The following is a 22,224-nucleotide window of genomic DNA, read 5'->3' as shown; positions in this document are numbered from 1 at the left end:
ACCAAAGTCACACATGCTCTGTTTACAGTTCTGTACTCTTTCCTTCCCATTCCTGTCCGTGTTCTATTGTTCTGGTCAGGCTGGGAGCATTCAAGCAGTTTCTTGAAGCAATACTACAAAATGTGCATTATGATCCTATTTCATATAAAAATATACTTATCAAACCATATGTGTGTGTATATATATAGAAGATTTCTGCAGAATTACATAAGCAATGATTAATATCAGGGTTTTTTTTTGGAAGGTGGAGAGCAAGGAAAATGTCATATATCAAAGTAGATACTACAGTATACATAAGCACACTTTCCTCTCAGCTAGCTTCAACAATGATCAGTTTATTGCTAGTTTACTGGCTTCAATAATCCAGAAAGGAGGCTTTTAGTTTTCATTTAGTATGTGTTGAATTTTTCTCTACTGTGAGCATTTATTTTGATAATTTAAATTTTTAATTATAAAATAAGTCCCAAAGGTAATGCAGTTGTGTTAAATTTCATTTGTTCCTATTTAGGCTCAGAGCCTTTCAAGGATAATGACTTACAGTGACTTTCTCTGGGTTCTCAGGTCCCCAAGGACACTCACTGGCTGTGGCAGAACATGTGGAAAGGACAATAGCTTTGGCTTAAGGCACACCTGTGTTGGGGCTGTTGCCCACATCACAAGGCTCTCTGTTCCGTTTGCTATGTTCTTAACTCAAAATGTTGACTTTGGCTGAGATTTAGGACACTGTTTTTAAATGAGAATAGGTGCTTTCAGTCTCCCCTCTGTTTTCTGGGTCCCGCAGCCTGCTGCATTTCTCTGTGAGCTATTTTTTGAAAAACAGTATCCACATTTCTTATCAGATGGACAGTGATTTTGTAGGTATTATTAACACCCTGCACTCAGTAATGTTTGTTCTCCTAGGGCTGAAAGAGGAAATTGTCTGATGCAATTTTAGCAGCTGGTTAGCTGGACCGGAATAGAATATTACAGAATCACCTTGAATCTAAAGCCTAGGAACCAACTGTCGGAGATGAAGGATGGGATGGTGGGGTTTGGTTTGGTTTCATTTTCTTTCCTTTTGTACTGGGATTAAAACCAGGGGTGCATATGATTGAGCCATATCCCCAGTTCTTTTTATATTTTGTTTTGAGACAGGGTATTGTTAAGCTTAGGGTCTCACTAAGTTGCTGAGGCTGGCCTCTTACTTGTGATCCTCCTTCCTCAGCTTTATGAACCACTGGGATTACAGGTGCACACCACCATGCCCACCTCTTTTCTTTTTTTGATTTAAATTCCATAATCAAGGGGATTGAAAATGCAGCCAAACTGGGTGTGATAGCTCATGTCTGTAATCCCAGTGGCTTCAGAGGCTGAGACAGGAGGATCTCCAGTTCAAAGCCAGCCCCAGCAATTTAGTGTGGCCCTGAGCAACTCAGTGAGACCCTGTCTCTAAATAAAATACAAAATAGGGCTGGGATGCAGCTCAGTGGTCAAGTGTCCCTGAGTTCCATCCCCCGTATACCAAAAAAAAAAAAAAAAGAAAGAAAGAAAAAAAGTGCCACTAAAACAGAGTTGGGTTTTCTCCCCAGTGTGTTGAGTATGGGTTGCTTTGGACTCTGTTAGTCCAAAGACTATTTTGTCTATGCTTCCCACGGTGCTGAGAGTATAGTATGTGCTAACTGATTTTCTCATCCAGGATTGATCCCCTACCATTTCCTGTGCACTGGAATTGCAGCAACAAATAAGCAATTGTCCCCTTCTGTCCATGATCACATATATCTGTAATACGGTGGGATGAATGCTCTACAGTGGCACTAAAATACCTTGTAGGAGAATAGAGGAAAGAAGGCTGCTTCCTGGTGTGGGGAAGTGTTCACAGAGCAGGCGCCCTTGGAAAGCTGACCCTTAAAGAGCTAGTAGGATTTTTTTGAATTGCTGAAGGTGGGAAGAGGGCGTATTCTAAAGCATGGTGTCCTCATGCTCAAGGCGTGAAGAGTCAAGAGTGTCCGGGAGGTGAGAAAGAGGCAGGGCAAGGGAGCCTCAGAGGGGCCTGGGGTGAGAGGAGGGGCTGCTTGGAGCCTGGGTACTGTGAATTTTGGATCTAGAGAGTCAAGGCTCACTCAGCCATCTGAGGGGCAGGGTTGTGTCCTGGTTATTAAAAGGGGCACAAGGCTCCAAAGAGAAACTGGAGCCCTCTAAAGAACCAAGGCACTCCAGAGCCTGCTGTCCCTGACCACCCCTTGTTGGAAGCTTCAGCAACCTTGTCTCCCGTTTTCTTTTTTTTTTTTTATGGTACCAGGATTGAACTCAGGTGCATTCTACCCCCAAGCCACATCCCCAGCCCTATTTTGTATCTTAGAGACAGTCTCACTGAGTTGTTTGGTGCCTCACTTTTTGCTGAGACTTTGAACTTGAGATCCTCCTGCCTCAGCATCCCGGAGCTGCTGGGATTACAGGTTTGGGCCACTGCGCCTCATTCCTAATGGTCTGGTTTCCTCGACTTCCTCAACTTCTTCTGTTTTATTTTTAACCTTTGTTCCACAAATTCTAGGTACTCTGGGGCTGTGGAGGGTGTGTGTTAGAACACCAGGGAATACTGATACTGCCGGTTACCGAAGTCCTGCTCCCTCACACGTTGAAGTGTAACATTAGAGAAGTGAAAGCATATAAAGCAGGGTTTATTTAAAAAGGGGTATCAGACTTCTCCCAGAAGGGAGAAGGGGGCCATAGCTGGTATCCTGGTATCCCAAGAAGCCAGGGTGTTTTGCCTTTTTATGTGTCCTAGACCTTTGTTCTCCTCTTCTCCTTCCCTTTTCCCCTGATCTCTCTCCTTCCTGTGTGTGTGACTATGCCCAGGAGATGCCCAGGTGCAATGGTCAAAAGGTGAGAAGCACATGGGGCTTTGGGGCCAAACTGGAGTTATCTGGGCAGGAATGGGGCATAATTAACAACTCCCTATGGGGAGGGACAATCCCTGAGACAGGTTACTTTAGCAACAGGTTGGAGCAGGGGCAGGTTATCTTGATAAGGGTGGAGGAAGGGCTCTGAAGGAATTAGCAATTCAATTCCTCCATCCTCTGGATCTGACCCTTGCCTGTCTAATTCTGGCTTCAATACTCTGGATTGGACAGCAGAGCTGCCTCTTAACCAGAGCACCCTGCCTTGCTCTTGATTTGCTGTTTGGGGAAGTTTTCACCTGAAGAAAATGTGCCATGGCATAGAGTTTGAAAACCTCAACTCTGGTTTAAATCTGGCAAGGGGTCTTTGGGCTTGGTGTACCTATGACTGTAAGCTGGACTGGGGAGCATCTTGTACCCTGGGCCTTCCCATTGTCCTGCCTGTGCATGTGTACAGGGACCACCAGAGGTCAAGGGCTCTTCCACTTAGACCCTGCCCTATGCAGACAAATGAGCATGTGTTTCGAGCACTAAAGAGTGCTATTCATGAGAGGCTCTGTTCTGTAGAAATTTGTCTTTTCCAACAAGGCTTTGAAATATGGCTACTCTCTCCCTTTCTTTGAGATGTGTATTTTCAGGTTTTGAAAAGTTGTGAAAATTTGAAAGAAAGAAGTTTAGTTCAAGTAAAAGGAAATGTTTTTCTTTTTAAAACAAATGATAAGGAGCAAAACTTTGGCAATCACTCTACCACTGAGCTACATCCCAGCCCTAGTAGTAAACCTTGGGAAATCAATTACTCTAAAAAGCGGAGATATAGTTTTTAGTTATTTAATTTAATTTTTGCAGTACTGGGGATGGAATCCAGGGCCTTGCACATGCTAGGCAAATGCTCTATCATTCACTGAGCTACATCCTGAGCCCTTTTTATTTTTTTGATTTTTGAGACTGGGCATCACCAAATTGCCCAGGCTGGCCTTGAACTCATGATCCTTTTTGCCTCAGTCTCCTGAATAGCTGGGATTACTGGTGTGCACTACCACACCCAATTTGTGATATGCAAATTTCAGTGCTCATTTTCAGAATTCTGTATTTCTGACTATAAAAGAAAAAAGATGGTAGCACAGTTATTGAGCACTTTTTAACCCCTGGTAACTTGTCTAAAAATATCAGTATTCATATAGCCAATATCCTGGATCTAAAATTCTTTCTCTTTCATCTTATTTCTGCTCAGTTTTTGTAAACATGGAAATGTACCAGGGCTTGGTGGGGCAGGAGGGGGAGTGTGCCACCCCTGTCCCACTGAGCAGGATGGGAGTCAGTAGGCATAGAGACTTCTCCAGAAGGGCTCCAAGCTCAGGGGTCGTGAAAGGACAGTAACTGAAAGGCTCTGTTCTGTAGTATTTAAAGATAAACACTACCTAATAATTTTTTAATTTGGAAACTTTACAGGAGCTAAAACTCCTCTCTTGGCTCATAACTTATTCCTCCTCCTCCAAATTATATGGAAACTTGTTCCACATTTCAATTTCTAAGTAAATTGGTCTTCATTATTCTTGGATTCCTGACAGACATCATGTCTAAGAATTAATGTTTTGCATTCTGCCACTCTGTGCATGTTAAACAAATTACTCATTGTCATTGTCACCGAATTAATTAGAAGGATTCATGTGATGACTTAAGCACACTTATGTGAACTTTTTTTTTTAATTAGGGCCCATTTATTTTTTTTTTTACTAATAATTACAGCTCTACATGGGTACCATTTGTAGTTTAGAATTACCTGCCTTCAGGAGTTGTCACGAGGATCAATGCTCATGAAGCAGTTTCAGCTGTGCCTAGCACATAGTTGGGCACCAGTATCTCTGTTTTACCGATGCGTAGAACTCCAATGCTTGAAAGTTGATTGTCACAGAATTACTGACAGTCCAAGTCTTTGTTTTGCTGAAATGACACTTGGGGATTAAACCTGTGTGCTCAGAAAAGAACAAAGGGCTATATGGAATGGTTTCCCAGGGGTCTTCCTGGTCTGTACCTCCAGAAACATCATCCCATAACTAAAACATAACCTATTGAAAGAAAGAACTGAGCCTCATCAGCTTGCCAAGAAATACTTGGGCAGTCTCTTTTTTTCTTGAAATACCCAAACCTTCCTTAGATTTAATATGAAGGTGGCTATTTGAGTTGGTTCCTGAAACTTGAGTATACTGAGCAAATATTAGGAATTAATTTTATACTAAAATATATATTTCTACCTGCTTTAATTTCTTTGTTTTCCCCCTTCTTTTATTAAAGTCTTTTTTCAATCAGAATTTCAATTTTTAGCTATGTAATTTGTTTGTCCTTGCAGTTTGTAATTCATTTAACAATGATGATCTTACTGCAGTTTTTTCCTCTAAAAATTTCTTTTCATCATAATTTCATCTTTGAGTTCTTATTTTACTGAACTCATGTTCTTTTCAGTTTTTTTTTAAAATCAGAATAGGGTCATTTCTTTCGGTTTCCTAAATTATTTTCTTTCAGACTAGATTCTTATTTAATCTATTGCATGATCTCTTCCTTTTTTAATCTTTGTGAATTATTATTCAATTTTGCATAGTTCTTTTTTTTCATCATGTTTATGTTTGACACAAGCAGTTTTGTCCTTACTTTGGATATGTCCTTTTTTCCCTAATCTCTGTTCTAACGAAAGACGGATGACACCTCCTTGACCCCTTCCTAAGATATCTCAAAAGGAAAGAATGTCATTTCCCCCGCCTTGAGCTTCTCTCCACCCAGTGGGGATTGAACCCAGGATGTCTACCACTGATCTACATCCCAGTCCTTTTTATTTTTATTTTGAGACAGGGTCTTGCTAAAATGCCAAGGTTGGCCTTGAACTTGTGATTTTCCTGCTTTAGCCTCCTGATTCTCTGGGATTACAGAGAGTTAACTTTTCTTTTCTTTCTTTTGTGTGTGTGTGTGTTGTTGGGGATTGAACCCAGCACCACCTGGTTACTTACCATTGAGCTATATTTCACTGCCTTTTCTACTAGCCCTGAATCAGAAGACAGAAAACTCAGGTTTTCTTTTTTCCTAAGCAGTGAGAGCCCACTTGCCTTCCCTTGTCACTCCTGGAATTTCTTTTTTCTTTTTTTTTTTTCCTTAGCTGATTTTTTTAAAAAAATTATAGAGTTAAAACCTGGTATTGATACCGCCAGTTACTGGTGATGAGTCCTGCTCCCCACATGTTGAAGTATAACATTAGAGAAGCACGCTGAGGCAAGCATATAAAGCAGGGCTTGTTTAAAAAGGGTAACAGACTTCTCCCAGGAGGGAGGAGGGGGCCATAGCTGGTATCCTGGTATCCCAAGAAGCGAGGTATTCTGTCTTTTTTATGTGTCCTAGGCTTCCTTGTTCTCCTGCTGTCTTCCCTCTATCTTTCTCCTTCGTGTTCATGACTAAGCCAGGAGATGCTGGGTGGGGTGGCCAAAAGGTGAGAAGCAGATGGACAGGGGAAGGTCTGCATGGATCGCCCAGGAGTCATTAATTGACAACTTTATAACTCCCTGTAGGGAGGGGCAATGCCTGGGACAGGATACTTTAGCAAAAGGTTGGAGCTGGGGCAGGTTATCTTGATAGGGTGGAGGAAGGGCTCTGAAGGAATTAACATTTCAATTCTTCCATTCTCTGGATCTGACATTTGCCTGTCTGCCTGTCTAATTCCGGCTTCAGTATGGTGGTGCATGCCTCTAATCCCAGCAATTTGGGAGGCTGAGGTAGGAGGATTGCAAGTTCCTGGCCAGCCTTAGCAATTTAGTGTAGACTCTGTTTTGGAAAAGGGATAGGGATGTAGGTCAGTGGTAGAACACCCCTGGGTTCAATCTCTAGCACCCAAGAGGGAAACAAATTAAGCCAGATAATTTTAAAAGTAAAGCATAGCAAAATTTTGACTAAAAGTGGCCGAAGAAGGAAAGCAGTAAAATCTAATTGCATATTTTTTCTCCCAGTACTGGAGTTTGAACTCAGGAGTGTTCTACCACTGACCTACATCCCCAACCCTGTTTTTCAGTTTGAGACAGGGTCTCTGTAAGTTGGAGAGCCTGATCTCCTGCCTCAGCCTCCATAGTCACTGAGATTATAGGCCCATGCCACAATACCCAGCTATTTGGCTGAATAAGATTCTGTGGTTTGATTTCACTCCATCTGCTTTATAATTTATAATCTTTATAGTTTGTATTTCCTACCCTGTCCTCAGCACATGAAATCTGTGGTCTGGCCTCAAGCACATGGACCAAAGTATTTTCTGGAAGAATCAGATAAAAATGAGGAGTCAAGTACTCTACATAACTTTCACAAGTAGCTTCCCTAGAGGAGAAAGCCCTGAAGACACAAGAGTGCCCTCTAACATTCTAATATACCAGCTTCCATGTTTAATAAGATAATATGCAGGGTACTTAGTAGAATTTGAGTTGAAGATCCAGTGAATAATAGGGTATTTTTTATTATTATAAGTAGGTCTCATGTAACATTTGGGATATGTTTGTATGAAAATTTGTTGTTTCTCTGAAATTCAGATTTAACTGAGTTTCCTGGATTTTTTTTCCTGCTTAAATCTGGCAATGCTATTCCACTACTCCTTTTTATAAGCATATTTTCTGGGCCTACTAAATTCCTCCTCTTTGATGTTTTCCTAATATTACTGACACCCTCATCTCTTTTTCTAATAGATTTATTGCTGTGCCCTTTCTGTAGACAGTCTTATTAATATGTCTGGACTTCTAGTTTTCAGATGATAGAAATTTACAAATGGTGGGGGGCTGAGACTGTAGGTCAGTGGCAGAGTGCTTGCCTGGCATTTGTGAGGCACTGAGTTCAATCCCCGGCACTACATAAACAAACTAAATAAACAAAATAAAGATATTGTGTCCATCTACAGCTAAAAAAAAGACTTTTTAAAATATGGAATTTACAAATGATAGAGCATTGTGAAGTAATTAAGCACAATTAACATTTACCCTCAGTTTTTTAGCCCTTAGCCGAGGATCAGTAATAAAGTACAAAAAACAGCCTTTTAGTGACCAAAATAGATGTCATACATTCCGTGCATGATGTGCTTATTCTCTTTATTCCTAGATGTTCATGTCAAGCTTTTGCTCAAATGAGTTCTACATAAATATTTTTACACCAGCTAGCTTAGAGGACCCTGGCAGAACAGAAGCAGGAGATTAAGGGAACTGTTGGAGTTCAGGAACAAGGACAGTGATTTGCATGACAGCAGAACACAGGAGGAGACCAGAGAATGAAAGACCTTTTATCTGACTCTAGGAAGTTCTGGGATGACTGGGTGCAGGAACAGACAGCTCTAAATGCACCAGTTTCTCGCAATTTTCAATGCCACAGAGCCATCAAACCATTCAACTGGAGGATGTTTTAGGATGATTTTGGTATTAGATACCTGATTCAACTTACTTAAGCATAAAGGAATGTATTAGTTCATGTAATTAAATCAAGGTTAGGCAGTGTCTTAGCTTTTGCATTGCCTTGACCAAAATACCTGACAAGAATGACTTAGAGATGGAAAAGTTTATTTGGGGCTCAGGGTTTCAGAGGTCTCAGTCCACGGACCTCAGACTGCTCTGGGCTCAAGGTGAGGCAGAACATCATGGCGGAAGGGCCTAGCAGAGAAGAGCAGCTCAGCTCACGGCAACTGGGAGGCAAAGGAAGAGAGGGGAAGGGGCCCGGGGAAGATGCACCCTTCCAGGGCAGACCCCTGATGACCTCCCTCCTCCAGGCATGCCTCCCCCTGCCTACAGTTTCCACCCGTCAGTCCATTTAACCTAGGGTGGAATTCTTAGTTTACAGTTCTCATAATCCAATCATCTCACCTCTGAATGTTCCTGCATTAACAGTAGCTTCTGAGGATACTTCCTATCCTAGTCACAACAGTTGGTTTCATGAACTTCTGAATTCAGTGCTTAAAATTGTCTGAAACATTTCCCTCCCCCACCTTTTTTGGGTACCAGGAATTGAACCCAGGGGAGCTTCGCCAGAGAGTCACATCCCCAACCCTTTTATTTATTTATTTATTTATTTATTTATTTAAATTTTGAGACAAGTTCTCACTGTGTTATCCAAGTTGGTCTCAAACTTAGGATCCTCCTTGCCTCAGCTTTTCATTTCTTCTGTATTTAATGATGCATGAGTCTGCTGCCTCAAAGTTCCTAAAAGGCAGGTGGTAGTCACTCATGAGTATTTGTTAAATGAATGGAGGAGTGAAATTATGGTGGACCCTGAGCAATTTGTGATGGAGAGAAAGTACCTTGTTTCAATAGGTTTCTAGAGTTTTTATTGGTGGGTTGACTCAATAACATCAGAGGTAGAGGGAGAAAGAGGAAGGGTGTAAGGTAAAGTAGAAGATAAGAGAGCTTTCTTTGATCTCCTGAATGGCTGGAGAGTTGTAGGTTGGCCTTGTGGTTTTTTTTTTCTTCTCACATTTACCTGTATCATCCCTAGATATGAGGGTGGAATCACCTCCCGGAGCCTTTGAGCTCTGACAGTATGGAAATCACCAACTGACATGAAGATATTTTAGTACCACTCGGATGCATTTAGAGCTTCTGTTTTGTTAACTTCTCTCTGGAATTGGTTTAATTATTCATGTGGTCTTCCAAATTCCTAAAGTAAATTGTTCATTGTTTTTTTCTAGACTCAGGCTGCATGAAGAAAAGGTCATTAAAGATAGACGACATCATCTCAAAACCTACCCAAACTGTTTTGTTGCAAAAGAATTGATTGACTGGCTGATTGAACACAAAGAGGCTTCCGATAGAGAGACGGCAATTAAGCTCATGCAGAAATTAGCAGACCGGGGCATTATTCATCATGGTGAGTGAGGTGGCCACAGTCGAGGTGACTTGAGAGGAAAAATAGGGCTAAATCTTTCATGAATTTAAGAAATGCAAAAAGAAAAAGAAAAAAGAAATGCATATATTACTTTAAGTTGTCTCTTGTGTACCTCTTCCCAGTTGCATTCCTGTCCTCTTGCCAAGAGGTATTGGCTTGTTTCCATGTACTTTTTTAGACTTTTCCTTTCTATGTATGCATCTCTTAAGTAGCGTGTCATGTTGTTTTAAGTGTTTTGAGCCATTATAAGAATGCATGTTTATTCTTTTGTGACTTGAACAATACGCTATGAGATTCACTCATGTTGGTAGTATATCTGTTCATTTTGCTGCTATCGTACACTTATCCATTCCTCTGTTGATGGAGATCCAGGTTGTTTATGTTTTTGCCATTTCTCTCAATGGTTCAGTTAACCCTCATGAACACATTTTGAAATCTCTCAGCCTGGTTTGGACCCTTGCATGTGCTCCTCTTCTCCGGGCTGGGATACCAAGCCCCCTCCTTTTTGCCCAGTTACTACTTACTCTTCAGATTTCCATGTACAGACTTTTCAAGGGAGCTTTCTTTCCCCAAAGTTGGGGTCCTGGGCTCCTGGGCACTGGTCTCTCTTTACCTCCTTTTTGTTTGGTTGTTTTTTTTTCCAGTACTGGGGATCAGAAACAGGGTTGCTTTACCAGTGAGCTTCATCCCTAGCTCGTTTTGTTTTTTGAGACAGGGTCTTACTAAGTTGCCCAGGCTGAATTTGAACATGTTAAGGCTAGCCTCAAACCTGTGATCCTTCTGTCCTCAGCCTCCCCCTGGGATTACAGGCATGCACCACTGTGCCTGACTCTCCTCTCCCCTTCATGGCCCCGTCACACCATGTTTTAGCTCCATGCTGTCATTTCTCTCTGTCTCACTAGATTGTGCGCTCTTTGAGGCTAACGTCTGCCTCAATATCATCTTAAGAAGAGTTTGTAGAATAAATGATGAATTTTGTGAACCTCTTAATAGATAATAATGATGATGATGATAGCTAGTCAGACTGAGCACTTACTGTGTACCAGGTAGCGTGCTAAGTACTGTGCATGTATTTACCCATACAGTAGCCATTTGTGTGCTTGCAGAATTGGGAAGTGAAATGATTCTTACTTAGCAACTTACGTCACTTGAGTAATTAAATACAGAGTGATTCGTTTTCCTCATTTGCCTCTCTGTGCATGTTGTGTTTCAGTGTGTGACGAGCATAAGGAGTTCAAGGATGTCAAACTCTTCTACCGCTTCAGAAAGGACGATGGCACCTTCCCGCTGGATAATGAGGTGAAGGCGTTCATGCGAGGACAGAGGCTGTATGAGAAGTAAGTGTGTGGGGACCCCAAGCTGTCATTCTGACTGGTAGAGAGAAGCAGGGCGGTCTCCATCTTTCCTTCTGTTGACTTTAGCCTGGCTGCTCCACGGGGGCTGGTTACATAACTGTTCCTTTTAAGAGGAGAAAACGCGATCACCCATTTGCTTTTCTCTGCCAGAAATTAAGTTGATTTCATAAGATTCTTAATAAGGAATGAAGTCATCTTTTCTATATTTAAGTCAATTTAACAAAAACTCCAAAAGTGAAAACAAAGGATGGGGTTTGGCGCTCCCCTTCGGGTGAGGCCGGTGCCCTTTACCATGTGTGAAGAGGAATGCTGCTGCAGCAGCAGGAGGCTCAGGCTTGGAATTAGCTAGAAAAGCAGAGGCAAGGGCAGGGGAAGATCAGGGCTCATCAAGAGATACTTGAAGTAGCAAGAACTTCAAGTAGCATGATGTCTACAGGAATCATCTTTCTATTCTTCTTTTATATATATACACATACACACACACCAGGGATTGAACCTGGGGCACTCAACCACTGAGTCACATCCCCAGCCCTTTTTCATATTTCATTTTGAGACAGGGTCTCATTGAGTTGTTTAGGGCCTCACTTTTGCTGATGCTGGCTTTGAACTTGTGGTCCTCCTGCATCAGTCTCCCGAGTTGCTGGAATCACAGGTGAGTGCCACTATGATCATCTTTCTGCTCTTCTGAAAAGGATTCTGTTGTTGGATCTTGAACCCCCAGGAGTCTGTCTCTGAGCTGACCTGCCACTCTATGGCTTCTTCCTCATTCTACCTATCTTGTTTTTTTCCCCAGGGTAACCATTAGAGACAGGAGTGCAGAGGATTTAGCACAGGGGTAGCAGGTGTGTCTAACATGTGCCAAGCCCAGGCTCAATCCCCAGTATCACCAAAAAAAAAAAAACAAACAAAAAAAAAACAAGCAGAAATCAGAAGCCATGCCACATCCCAAGTGTGTAGCTCAGATGTCTGGGACATAGGAAGACCCCATGGGTGACAGCCATTCCCGATGTGAGCTCAGTATTGATGACCCCCCTCAAATCTGTCCTTCCTGTGCTATGTGCTCTGTCCGACTTCTGTTTGCCTGTTTATATTTTATTTGTTTTTGGTACTAGGGATAGAACCAGGGGTGCTGTACCACTGAGCTATATTTTTTATTTTCTAAGAATGGCCTTGAACTTCAACCTCCTGAGGCACTAGGGTACAGATGTGTGCTACCACATCCAGCTTGTCTTACCATTTTATGTCCCAGTATGCACTAGCTCTTCAGGCACTTATTTTTTAACTTAAAGTATAGAAAATCCCTCATCTCCCTGACTCACCTGAAGTTGAATGGAAGGATCCACCAGCACCTCTATTGGAATATTTGAGCTTCTACTTGATGTTGTTTTCTTTCACTTTCTTGGTTCCATTTGTAAAATTCTAAGAGGTATTAGATATTTAGATACCATAACTTCAGACTACGATTCTGTGTTGCCAAAGCCATTCATGCCCTCTCCCTGCAGCTTATCCTTTGAATCTGGATATCCACACTTTAGGACAAGTATTAGCAGCAATTTTAAAAGTCTAGAAGAAGGGTTAGGGCTATAGCTCAGTGGTGTAGTGCTTTCTAGCATGAAATGAAGTCCTAGGTTTAATCCCCAGCCTTATAAGGAAAAAAAATGTGAAAATGTCTGTTGTCAGCTTTTATTGATAACATTAAGATTACGATGGCAAGATAACAAGAAGAAGAGTTCAAGTTGTTGATGCCTTCTAGAAAAGAGACTCCAGCCTCACCTTCTGTTGCTTCTCCTCTCATCCTATGTATGCCTATTCACATGCATATCTCTGGACCATCCGAATATTCTCTCTGCCTTCAGGAAATATATTTACTCATTGATTATTTAACAGATCTATGTTGAGCCTTTACCCCATGCCAAGCACTGGAAATGTTCCCTGAGCTGCGCTTGGTGGCCACATGCCAACTTGGGAGGCTAAGTCAGAGGATGGCAACTTAGAGGCCAGCCTCATCAAGTTAACAAGATTCTTTCTCAGAACAAAATAAATAAAATAAAAAGGGCTAGGTATGTAACTTAATGGTAGAGCATCCCTGGGTTCAACCCCCAGCACCTCCCTCCCCACCTTGCCACACACAAAAGGTAATGAAGCATAATGCTGGTGGTTGTCACTGTTAGAAACAAAAGTAGATTTACTGAAGGTGGTGAGGTGTTTTAGATGGGGTGTGTGTGTGTGTGTGTGTGTGTGTGTGTGTGTGTCAAGGAAGATGTCCCCAAGGAGATGACATTTGAAGAGCATGAGTTTTGCAGATGTCTGGTGGAAGGTGACCCAGGCAGGGGAACAGCAAGGGTAAAGTTTTTTTGTTTTGTTTTGATTTGTTTTTGGATACCAGGGATTGAACTCAGGGGCACTCGACCACTGAGCCACATCTCCAGCCCTATTTCATATTTTTTTTAGAAGCAGGGTCTCACAGAATTGCTTAGCACCTCACTTTTTCTGAGGCTGGCTTTGAACTTGAGATCCTCCTACCTCAACCTCCCAAGCCACTGGGATTACAGGCGTGTGACACTGTAGCCAGCTGCGTGAACTTTTTGATGGGTTCTTCAATATTGCTGTGCTTTTTCTGTGTGCACTTAACTTTCCAGTCATTAATATTCAGTGTCACAATATCTAAGGAAATTTATTTCTAAAATTGCTTGTGAAACTAGAACTAGGAAAAAGTAATTTAATAAGTACTTAACCTTGGATGACCTAGCTGCCTCCTAGCAAACCTTGGCAGTCCCTTCTGGTGGCTGGAACACACCTGGAACAAACTTGAGGACCTTTAGAAGTGACATTTCTGTTTACCTATTCTATCTGTTATTTTTAGCGAGTATATTTTATGCACTTTTCTTGTTTTCTAGGCTTTTTGTGAATTTTGTAAGTTTTAAATACCTGTTTAAAAATAACATTAGAAGTTGGAGGTGGAGATGTAACTTGGTAGAGTACTTGCCTACCATACCCGAGGCCCTGGGCTCTCCCTAGCTTCTAAAAGACAGAGAGAGAGAGAGAGGGAGAGAGAGGGAGAGAGAGAGAGAGAGAGAGAGAGAGAGAGAGAGAGAGAGAGGGAGAGGGAGGGAGGGAGGGAGGGAGAAGAGAAGAGAGAGAGAGAGAGACCATATGAATAGTTGGTTTTATAGCTCATTTTTTCAATTATTTTAATTTTTTAGTATTGACATTTTGTTCCTGCATTCTTTTTTTTTCTTTTTTGTTTGTTTTTTACTTGTAGGTGGACACAATAACCTTTATTTTGTTTTTATGTGGTGTCCAGGATCAAGCCCAGTTCTTCATGTGTGCTAGGCGAGTACTCTACCACTGACCCCCAGCCCTAGCCCCAGTTCCTACATTCTTTTCAGCAGAATGCTTATTTGGGATATCTCTTAAATTTATACATGAAAGATTTGCAAGATGTGTCCCTTTTGCTACTTTCCTTCTGAGACCCTAACAATAGATATTTGCTGATTGCCGACTGTGTATCAGACTTCCAGACTAATCCACTTTACTTAATTGTCATAACAATTCTGAATTAGATACTGTTGTTGTCTGTTTTAAGAGTAAAATGTGACAGGGAAAGTTAAATCTCTTATCCAAGCTCATTTCAGTAAAATAACAGCTGGACCCCAGACCCTAACCTCTTTGTCACTAGGCTATTAATAAACCCTTTATATTTCTATTAGTAGAGATTAGATGAATGAAATCAACATTGACTTCAACCTATAGCTTCCCATACAGAAGGATTTGTAAGTTGTCAGGGTGAAGAACTTTCTGTAAAACTTCACTAAAGATAGACCAGGATGTCGATTTGGGGAAATGAGAGCCAACTCTTTCTCCTTCGTGGTAGGTCTGCAGGGCATCCTGTAGACCTGATCAAGGCAACAACAGCGCCTTTTATTTGCAAACTCTAAGTTCCTTTAAGCACTCTTGTTAGATTACTTCATCTGAACTTCCTTACAACATGGGGTCATGACCTCTTCATCTTGCTTTCAGAAGGAGCATCAGAGACCCAAAGCAGTGAAGTCATTAGATTTGAGGTGACACAGCCTGAGGGAACGGAGGGGGGCCAGTAGCCAGGGCAGGGGCAGTGCCTGCTGCTGTCTGCACCCTTCCCACCAACTCCGAGGGACGGAGGGATCCAGGGACTGAGGGATCGAGGGACCAAGGAACCGAGGGATCGAGGGACCCGCTGTATTGCCCGTGTTTCCTCCTAGCTCTTCTCTTGCTTGTTCTGTTATTAATAGGACTTTGAAACTCAGTGGTTTCTGGCTGAGGTTTTACTGAACTATGATGATTTTAAGGTGCCCTGGTTTTCTACTCTGTGGCGGTGTCTGCTGTTTAGTTGAACAGAAACTCTGTTTTGAAACTAAAATATCAATCACTGCTGGCTCTCCGTGTTTATGTCCCCCAGTTACCTTATATCAAGGATTCTGGATTGAGTGACAATAAAGAGTTCAGAAGTTTCCCACTGTGATGAGAGTTATAGGGGAGAAGGAGACAGGAATCCTCCTGCATAATAAGTGACAGTGAAGGTGGGCATTGGGGTCAAAAAGCCCTGGTCTCCAATCCCAGATATACATATTGCTCTGTGACCTTGAGCAGGTTGCTGTGGTCAAGACTCTGATCTGCTGTCTTCAATGACCGTATGGCCAGAATCCAGAAGGGGCAGTTGGGAAGATTATATATGAGATTTGTCTGTACAGTATGTGGCATGGAACAAGAGATTTAAGAATTTCTACCTGCTCTATTAGAGTAGTATTTATAATAATATAAATAAATGATACCTGTTATTCTTGGTTCATCATGTCGTTATAAGATGCAGCCTAGTAAGAACTCAGGAGCCAGGCTGCTTGCTTGTGGATCTTGGCTTTGTGCCTTGGAGCAAATAGCTTCACCTTCCGCTGCCTCCATTTGCCTGTCTAGTAAATGGAGGTACTGATTATACTAACCTCATAGGCTTCTTAGGGGATAAAGTGGACCAGCATGTACAAGCACACAGCATAGAGCCTACCCCCAAGTGTTGTGCATGCTGCTGCTCATCTGCTGCCAGCTTGGAAAAAAGAGAGCGGGAGTGCACTGGGTTGATGCCCCAGCTTGTCATTTTGAGGAATTCATCTAGGTGCATTCAGGGCAGAGTGTGCTTTCATGAACACGCACCACCCGCGTGCACTATGGCCTGTGGATGGCTAAGCGTGCAAGGAGTGAAGCGGAACACAGCCTCTCTCCAGGAGAGCCTTGCCTGTCCACTGCATTTCACATGGGCGTGTGTACCTGAGACAGCCAGCACACAAACAGAAGGCACATTCTCCCCAGCAGTACAATTTTTAGTTTTCAAAGGAAACTTTTGTTAGCAGGATAAATATGCATAACTTAAAAGAGCAGCACTAAATCTGTGTACGCTGCCTTCAGAGGCTAGGAGGTGTGGTGCATCCTCTAAACTGTAGAACTAGTCATTTAGCAGTTGGCAAAATAGATCTCTTTAAGAGAAACACTTAACTCTAAATTATCAAGTGCTGGGCTGGGGTGCTCACCTAGCACACATGAGGACTGGATTTTAATCCCCAGCACTGCAAGAAAAAAAAATACTTAAAAAAACATATCAAGGGCTCTATTTACTGATGAATAGAATTAGCTATAAAATCGAATATGACTTAGAGGTACCATTTGCACTTTCCTTACTAAATCTAGTAGTTGAAATGCACATTTTCAACTAACCATGATTTCATCTTTAAACTTAGAGGAGATATCTCCATTCTTATTTGACCTCAGTCTTCATATGGAGTTAGAGCCCTTCTAGGGCTGGTTCCTGGAGACATTTGTCTAGTTTTTCATCCAAAGGGCCTTGGTCTTCTTAGCAGCAGGAGTTTCTCTCTGCAGCCCCTAGTGGTCCATTTATCCTGCAAAGGGGTTTAAACCCAGCTGAAGAGTTGGTTTAAAGGGCCGGTATGCCATCAGATCAGCAGCATTCCCACTGCTTCCTTCATGCTCTCTTCCAAGGACAGAAGAGTAATGAAAGAGAGAAGCTGTATCCAAAGTGCAAAGCCCCTTGTGTGTTTTATCTTATCAGAGGTTTCTCCATCATGTGCCCCAGGAACACTCCTTTGTTCTCTCCCAGTGCCTGGCACAGTAAATATTTGTTGAATGAACAAAGGACTCTCCATGTTGTGACAGCTATGAGCTGCTGATCTTGTGGTGTGAAAGAGCCACAGAGAGCTGGCTTTTAATGACAAGCAGCAGCAGCAGCAGCCAGAGGTTTAGCTTGCCTGGCTTCTTAGAGTTGACAAAGCATTTTACGCATTATTTATTTGATGCTCTGTACAATTCTGTGAGCTGTATACCCAGCGGGCACAACCATTCCTGTTGTAAAATGGGAAGCATGAGCTATAGAGAGGTTTAATAATTGATATAGACCCTGAGAGGGAACTGGAATTAAAAATAAAGGTCTTTAAGCTTTCCAGCTATTTATTCCATTTTGTTCTATTTTCAATATGGAAGTGGTTTTGTTTATTGCTTTTTTTGTACCAGGGATTAAACCCAGGGCTCTTTATCACTAAGCTACATCCCCAGCCCTTTTTATATTTTATTTGGGACAGGGTCTTGCTAAGTTATGGAAGGCCTTGCTAAGTTGCTGAGGTTGCCCTACCCTCCTGAGTCACTGGGATTATAGGTGTGTGCCACGTGTTTGACTTGTTTTGTTATTTCAAACTGAAATCCCAAGTTCTATAACTTGATTGAATTTGATTCAAAACACATTAACAAAAAATTTGATGGAACGGGGATAAAACCCAGGAGCACTTTACCACTGAACTATATCCCCAGTTCTTTAACTTAGATTAAAAAAAAAAACTTTTAATTTTTTAAATTGATTTGTTTAAAAAAATTTGATACAGGGACTCACTAAGTTGCTGAGACTGACCTCAAACTTGCCATCCTCCTGCCTTAGCCTCCTGAGCTGCTAGAATTACAGGCATGCACCGTTGTTTTGAGTCTGGCTTGATTCAAATTTTATCTTTAAATATTTTAAAACTATTTTGCAAACTATAATACATTTTCTTTTTTTAATATTTTATTTTTTGGTTGTAGTTGGACACAATACCTTTATTTAATTTAATTTATTTTTATGTAGTGCTGAGGATGGAACCCAGGGCCTTGAACGTGTGATACAAGTGCTCTACTGCTGAGCCACAACCCCAGCCCCAATACATTTTCTAATATGTGCATATTTGCATTTTACTTGTGCTACCTAATTAATTAGTGGTTTAATAGAATCTTCCAATTAACATTTTCTATCTTCTTAGGTTTAAGTTTCCTAAAGTTACAATGTTAGTGGGTTAAAAGCTATTAGGTTTTATAACTATTTATGTGACCAGGAATGATTTTCCTTCTTCTTCTTCTTCTTTTTTTTAAATTTGGTGTGGGGATCTAACCCAGGGCTTTGAGGCAAGCACTCTACCAACTGAGCTATATCCTCAGCCCTCAGGAATGATTTTGATAATGTGTAACTAATGTCAAGAACTGATAAGAGCTGGGCTCAGTGGCACATGCCTGTAATGCCAGTGACTTGGGAGGGTGAGGCAGGAGGATCACAAGTTCAAGGCCAGACTTAGCAATTTAGTGAGGCCTTAAGCAATTTAGTAAGACCTCAAAATAAAAAAATAAAAAGAGCTGGGGATGTAGCTCAGCTAAAGCGCTCCTGGGTTCAATCCCTAGCACAAACAAAGCAAAAAACTATTAGGGGGTCTGACCTTTTACTTGCAAGCTACCAAATTTGCCTGACATTTCTTCATGGATACTGTAGACGATAAGAAACCCCTGGGTCAGGACAAAGATACCTTATTATTCTTAGTAATAGCAGTAACCAGAGTATCATCATTTTGTTGACTTAGTTCTCAAACCTTAGTTCCTACAAAATAGCACAATGAACTCCGGGGACATTGCACACCCAGTGGGTTTCGTGGTAGAAGAGGAACCCTAAGCTTCAGGGACCTGAATTTTTTTTTAATCATGCTCTTCTTCAGACCCACCTGCCCTCAGTTCCAGAAGGAGATATAACATTGCTGCTTCTTTGGCAGAGAAAAATCTACCTTTTTTTTTTTTTTTCCTCTAGGGAGAGCCATAGTCTTCCAAGTCTATTCACTGTGTAAGCATCCTTGAGAAGCTAGTCTGGAACAAAAGCTGTTAGTACTTCTGTTTGTAAAACATAAAAAAACGAGAGAGATTCATGGAGAATTATCTCTCAACAACTACAACAAAATGCAAAAATTGAATTTTGGAGCTAAACATTGGGATAGAAATGCTTATGCCCCTACTCCTCTTCTTATTTCTATATTTTTTTCAGTTAATCAAAAATGTTTTATAGGTTTAATTGTTTAACTTGTAGTCTCAGCTACTCCGAGGCTGAGGTAGGAGGACCATGTGAATCTACAAGTTGGAAAGACCAGCCTAGGCAATGTAGTGAGAGCCCATTTTTTAAAAAAGAAGAAGAGCCAGGTGCAGTGGCACATGTCTGTGTTCCCAGCAGCTGGGGAGGCTGGGGCAGGAGGATTCCAAGTTTGAGACCAGCCTCCGCAATTCAGCAAGGCCCTAAGCAACGTAACAAGATCACGTCTCAAAATAATAAAAAAAAGGGCTGGGGAGGTAACTCAGTGGTAAAGCATCCCTGGCCCCAGTAAAGTCTCATCCCCCCCAAAGTATTTTTCAGTTTGAAGCTTTTACTTCTCAAAATTTCTTTAGGTTCAGTCTAATAGCCATAAGGAATACTGTTTAATAATGGTGAATGATATGTGGCTTAATGGATTTTTAAATGAGCTGGAGGAAAGTGTCCATCACTTGGCTCACACCAACTCCTTGCATCTGGTTTTGGAAATCACATTTTCCTAGTAATACACCTTCCCCCTGCTGTGTAATATATGACAATAATGTTAGAACTTCGTTATTATGCAGATCAGGCAACAGGCCAGCTGTGCTTGTCAGAAGTCGTCAGCCCTAGGTTGTCATCGGCAGATTTCTAGCTCTGGTTGATTATTTAGAAGTGACTTGATTTAAAGGTAAACACACTGCTGTTCAAAAAATGACCTGGACTTGTTGACAGTAGAGATTGACTGTACTGGTAACTTCTGCTAAATTGTCCTAATCCTGTGTAGTGTCAGGGGTACAAACCAAGTTTCTGTAACATTGATTTTTGCCAGTCAACCTCTAGAGCTACTTTTCAACTTGGTAGAATGCAAAATACCATTTAAGATTCCTGAGCTGGAGAAGTATGGGTCAGAGTTCTTCTTCTGCCACTTAAGACATTTGTCCCTCCTGAGTCTGTTTTTTCTTCTGTGATCTAGAAAGAAGATGCCCATTCAGAGGCTTGTTGTGAGGACAAATGTGGTCAAGTCCAATGGAGTCTTACTAAAGCCAGGACCATTAGGTTTCCGATATGTAAGGAAATATATAGACTCAAAAATATCCTGTTATTGCCAGGTATGGGGGCACACATTTATAATCCTAACTACTTAGAAGACTCTGGCAGGAGGATCGCAAGTTTGAGGCCAGCCTGGGCAACCTAGCAAGACCCTGTTTCAAATAAAAAAGGCTGGCGGTACAGCTCAGTGGTAGAGGACCCTAGGTTCTGCAAAACAAACAAATAACAACAATAAAAATCCCTCTAGAACTGGATGTGGTGGCACATGCTTGCAATCCTAGCAGTTTTGGAGACTGAGGCAGGACGATTGTGAGTTCAACGGCAACCTCAGAATTTAGTGAGGCTTAAAACAACTCAGTGAGACTCTGTCTCTAAATAAAATATAATAAAAGGGCTGGGGATGTGGCTCAGTGATTAAATGCCCTTGGGTTCAATCCCCAGTAGTAAACAAACAAACAAAAAACAACCTTCTGTTACCCAAGTTGCATCAAAACCCAGCCTTTCTACAGTAGAGTTATATTCTACATGATGTTCAGCCTGCATGTGGGACATTTCTGTCTGTCTTCTAGATCTATTCTCAGCCCTTTCCAAGTTTCTGTGTTCCCAGGAGGCTGGCCTGTATAAACAGCTTTTACAGGCCTCATGGTCTTCTGCCTCCTGGTTTGTCTCAGTCAGTGAAGGGACGAGCAGGACATTCCTTTTTCCTCTGTACTAGTGAAGGCCACAGCTCTTGCCAGGCAGCCCTCTCCTTAAATCTATCCTCTGTGGGCTCTGGAGACCCTACCTCCATCCCGTCCCCATAACCCTCGGGCCTAGAGTTGTTAATGGCTGCCCACCCAATCTCTGAGACTTGAACTTTACCATCCCTCCTAGTTTCCCTGCCCATAGCTTTAGTAGTTCCTGTATTGTAAGCCGTCTTCCATTAACCATTGGTATGGTCTTGTTTTTCCTACTGGGACCCTGATTGACAAAGCCTGTGAGACTCACTTAGGGAGTCAGATGGGTTCTTATCTCCTTCCTCTAGGAGTTGACAGGCAGGCTGAATTGCCTTCCCCCTCTAAATGGAAAAGTTACTTGATCTTTCTGTGTTGTTGTTTGGATAGTGTACTACCTGTAATATCATAGTTGAAACTGACACATGGCACTCTGAGTGGCCACTATTTGTAGAGGAGAAGTTCTGAATTATGATGAATTATTCTGGCTCCTTTGCCCTCTGCTGTGTTGCACTGGGTGCCAGCCTGCTGCCATCTCTCCAGGGTAACTTGTGTTTAATATTTCAGTCTCTCCAGCATGACTGAAAACCTCTTTGAGGGGATAGACCTTGAAACCTTACCCCATGATGAGATCTCAATACCCAACACAGGGCATGTACTTCTAAATGCTGTTGAAGAGATGAAAAGACAAATGAATGTTTGGTCATTCTTATTTAGAAAAAGAGTCAATGGGCAGCCTCTTTCTCTCTTTCCTAAACATAGGGATATTGAATTGTAAATAAGATAGTAAGTAGATTTTTACTATTCTAGCCAGGCATGGTGGAACATGCCTGTAATCCTAGCAACTCAGGATTAAGTTCAAGGCCAGCTTTAGCAATCTAGCAAGGCCCTAAGCAATTTAGCAAGCTCTTGTTTCAAAAAATAAAAAGGACTGGAGATGTGGCTCCAGGTTAAGCCACCCC

At 41.8% G+C, this 22,224-nt stretch overlaps 1 protein-coding gene across 1 annotated transcript in view; it reads left to right on the top strand.

Moving 5' to 3' along the window:
* The window catches only part of Deptor (DEP domain containing MTOR interacting protein), a 137,564-nt gene that overhangs the window by 34,137 nt on the left and 81,203 nt on the right, over nucleotides 1-22,224 (top strand). The window contains exons 2-3 of the mRNA XM_005316200.5: nucleotides 9,562-9,740; nucleotides 10,972-11,095. Of these exons, the coding sequence (XP_005316257.2) occupies nucleotides 9,562-9,740; nucleotides 10,972-11,095 (303 nt within the window). The remainder of the gene's footprint in view (nucleotides 1-9,561; nucleotides 9,741-10,971; nucleotides 11,096-22,224) is intronic.

Source organism: Ictidomys tridecemlineatus, chromosome 7, assembly GCF_052094955.1.
Source record: "Ictidomys tridecemlineatus isolate mIctTri1 chromosome 7, mIctTri1.hap1, whole genome shotgun sequence".
Classification (NCBI taxonomy): Eukaryota; Metazoa; Chordata; class Mammalia; order Rodentia; family Sciuridae; genus Ictidomys; species Ictidomys tridecemlineatus.
The sequence above is the reverse complement of the archived record's forward strand: the minus strand, read 5'-3'. Positions and strand labels throughout refer to the sequence as shown.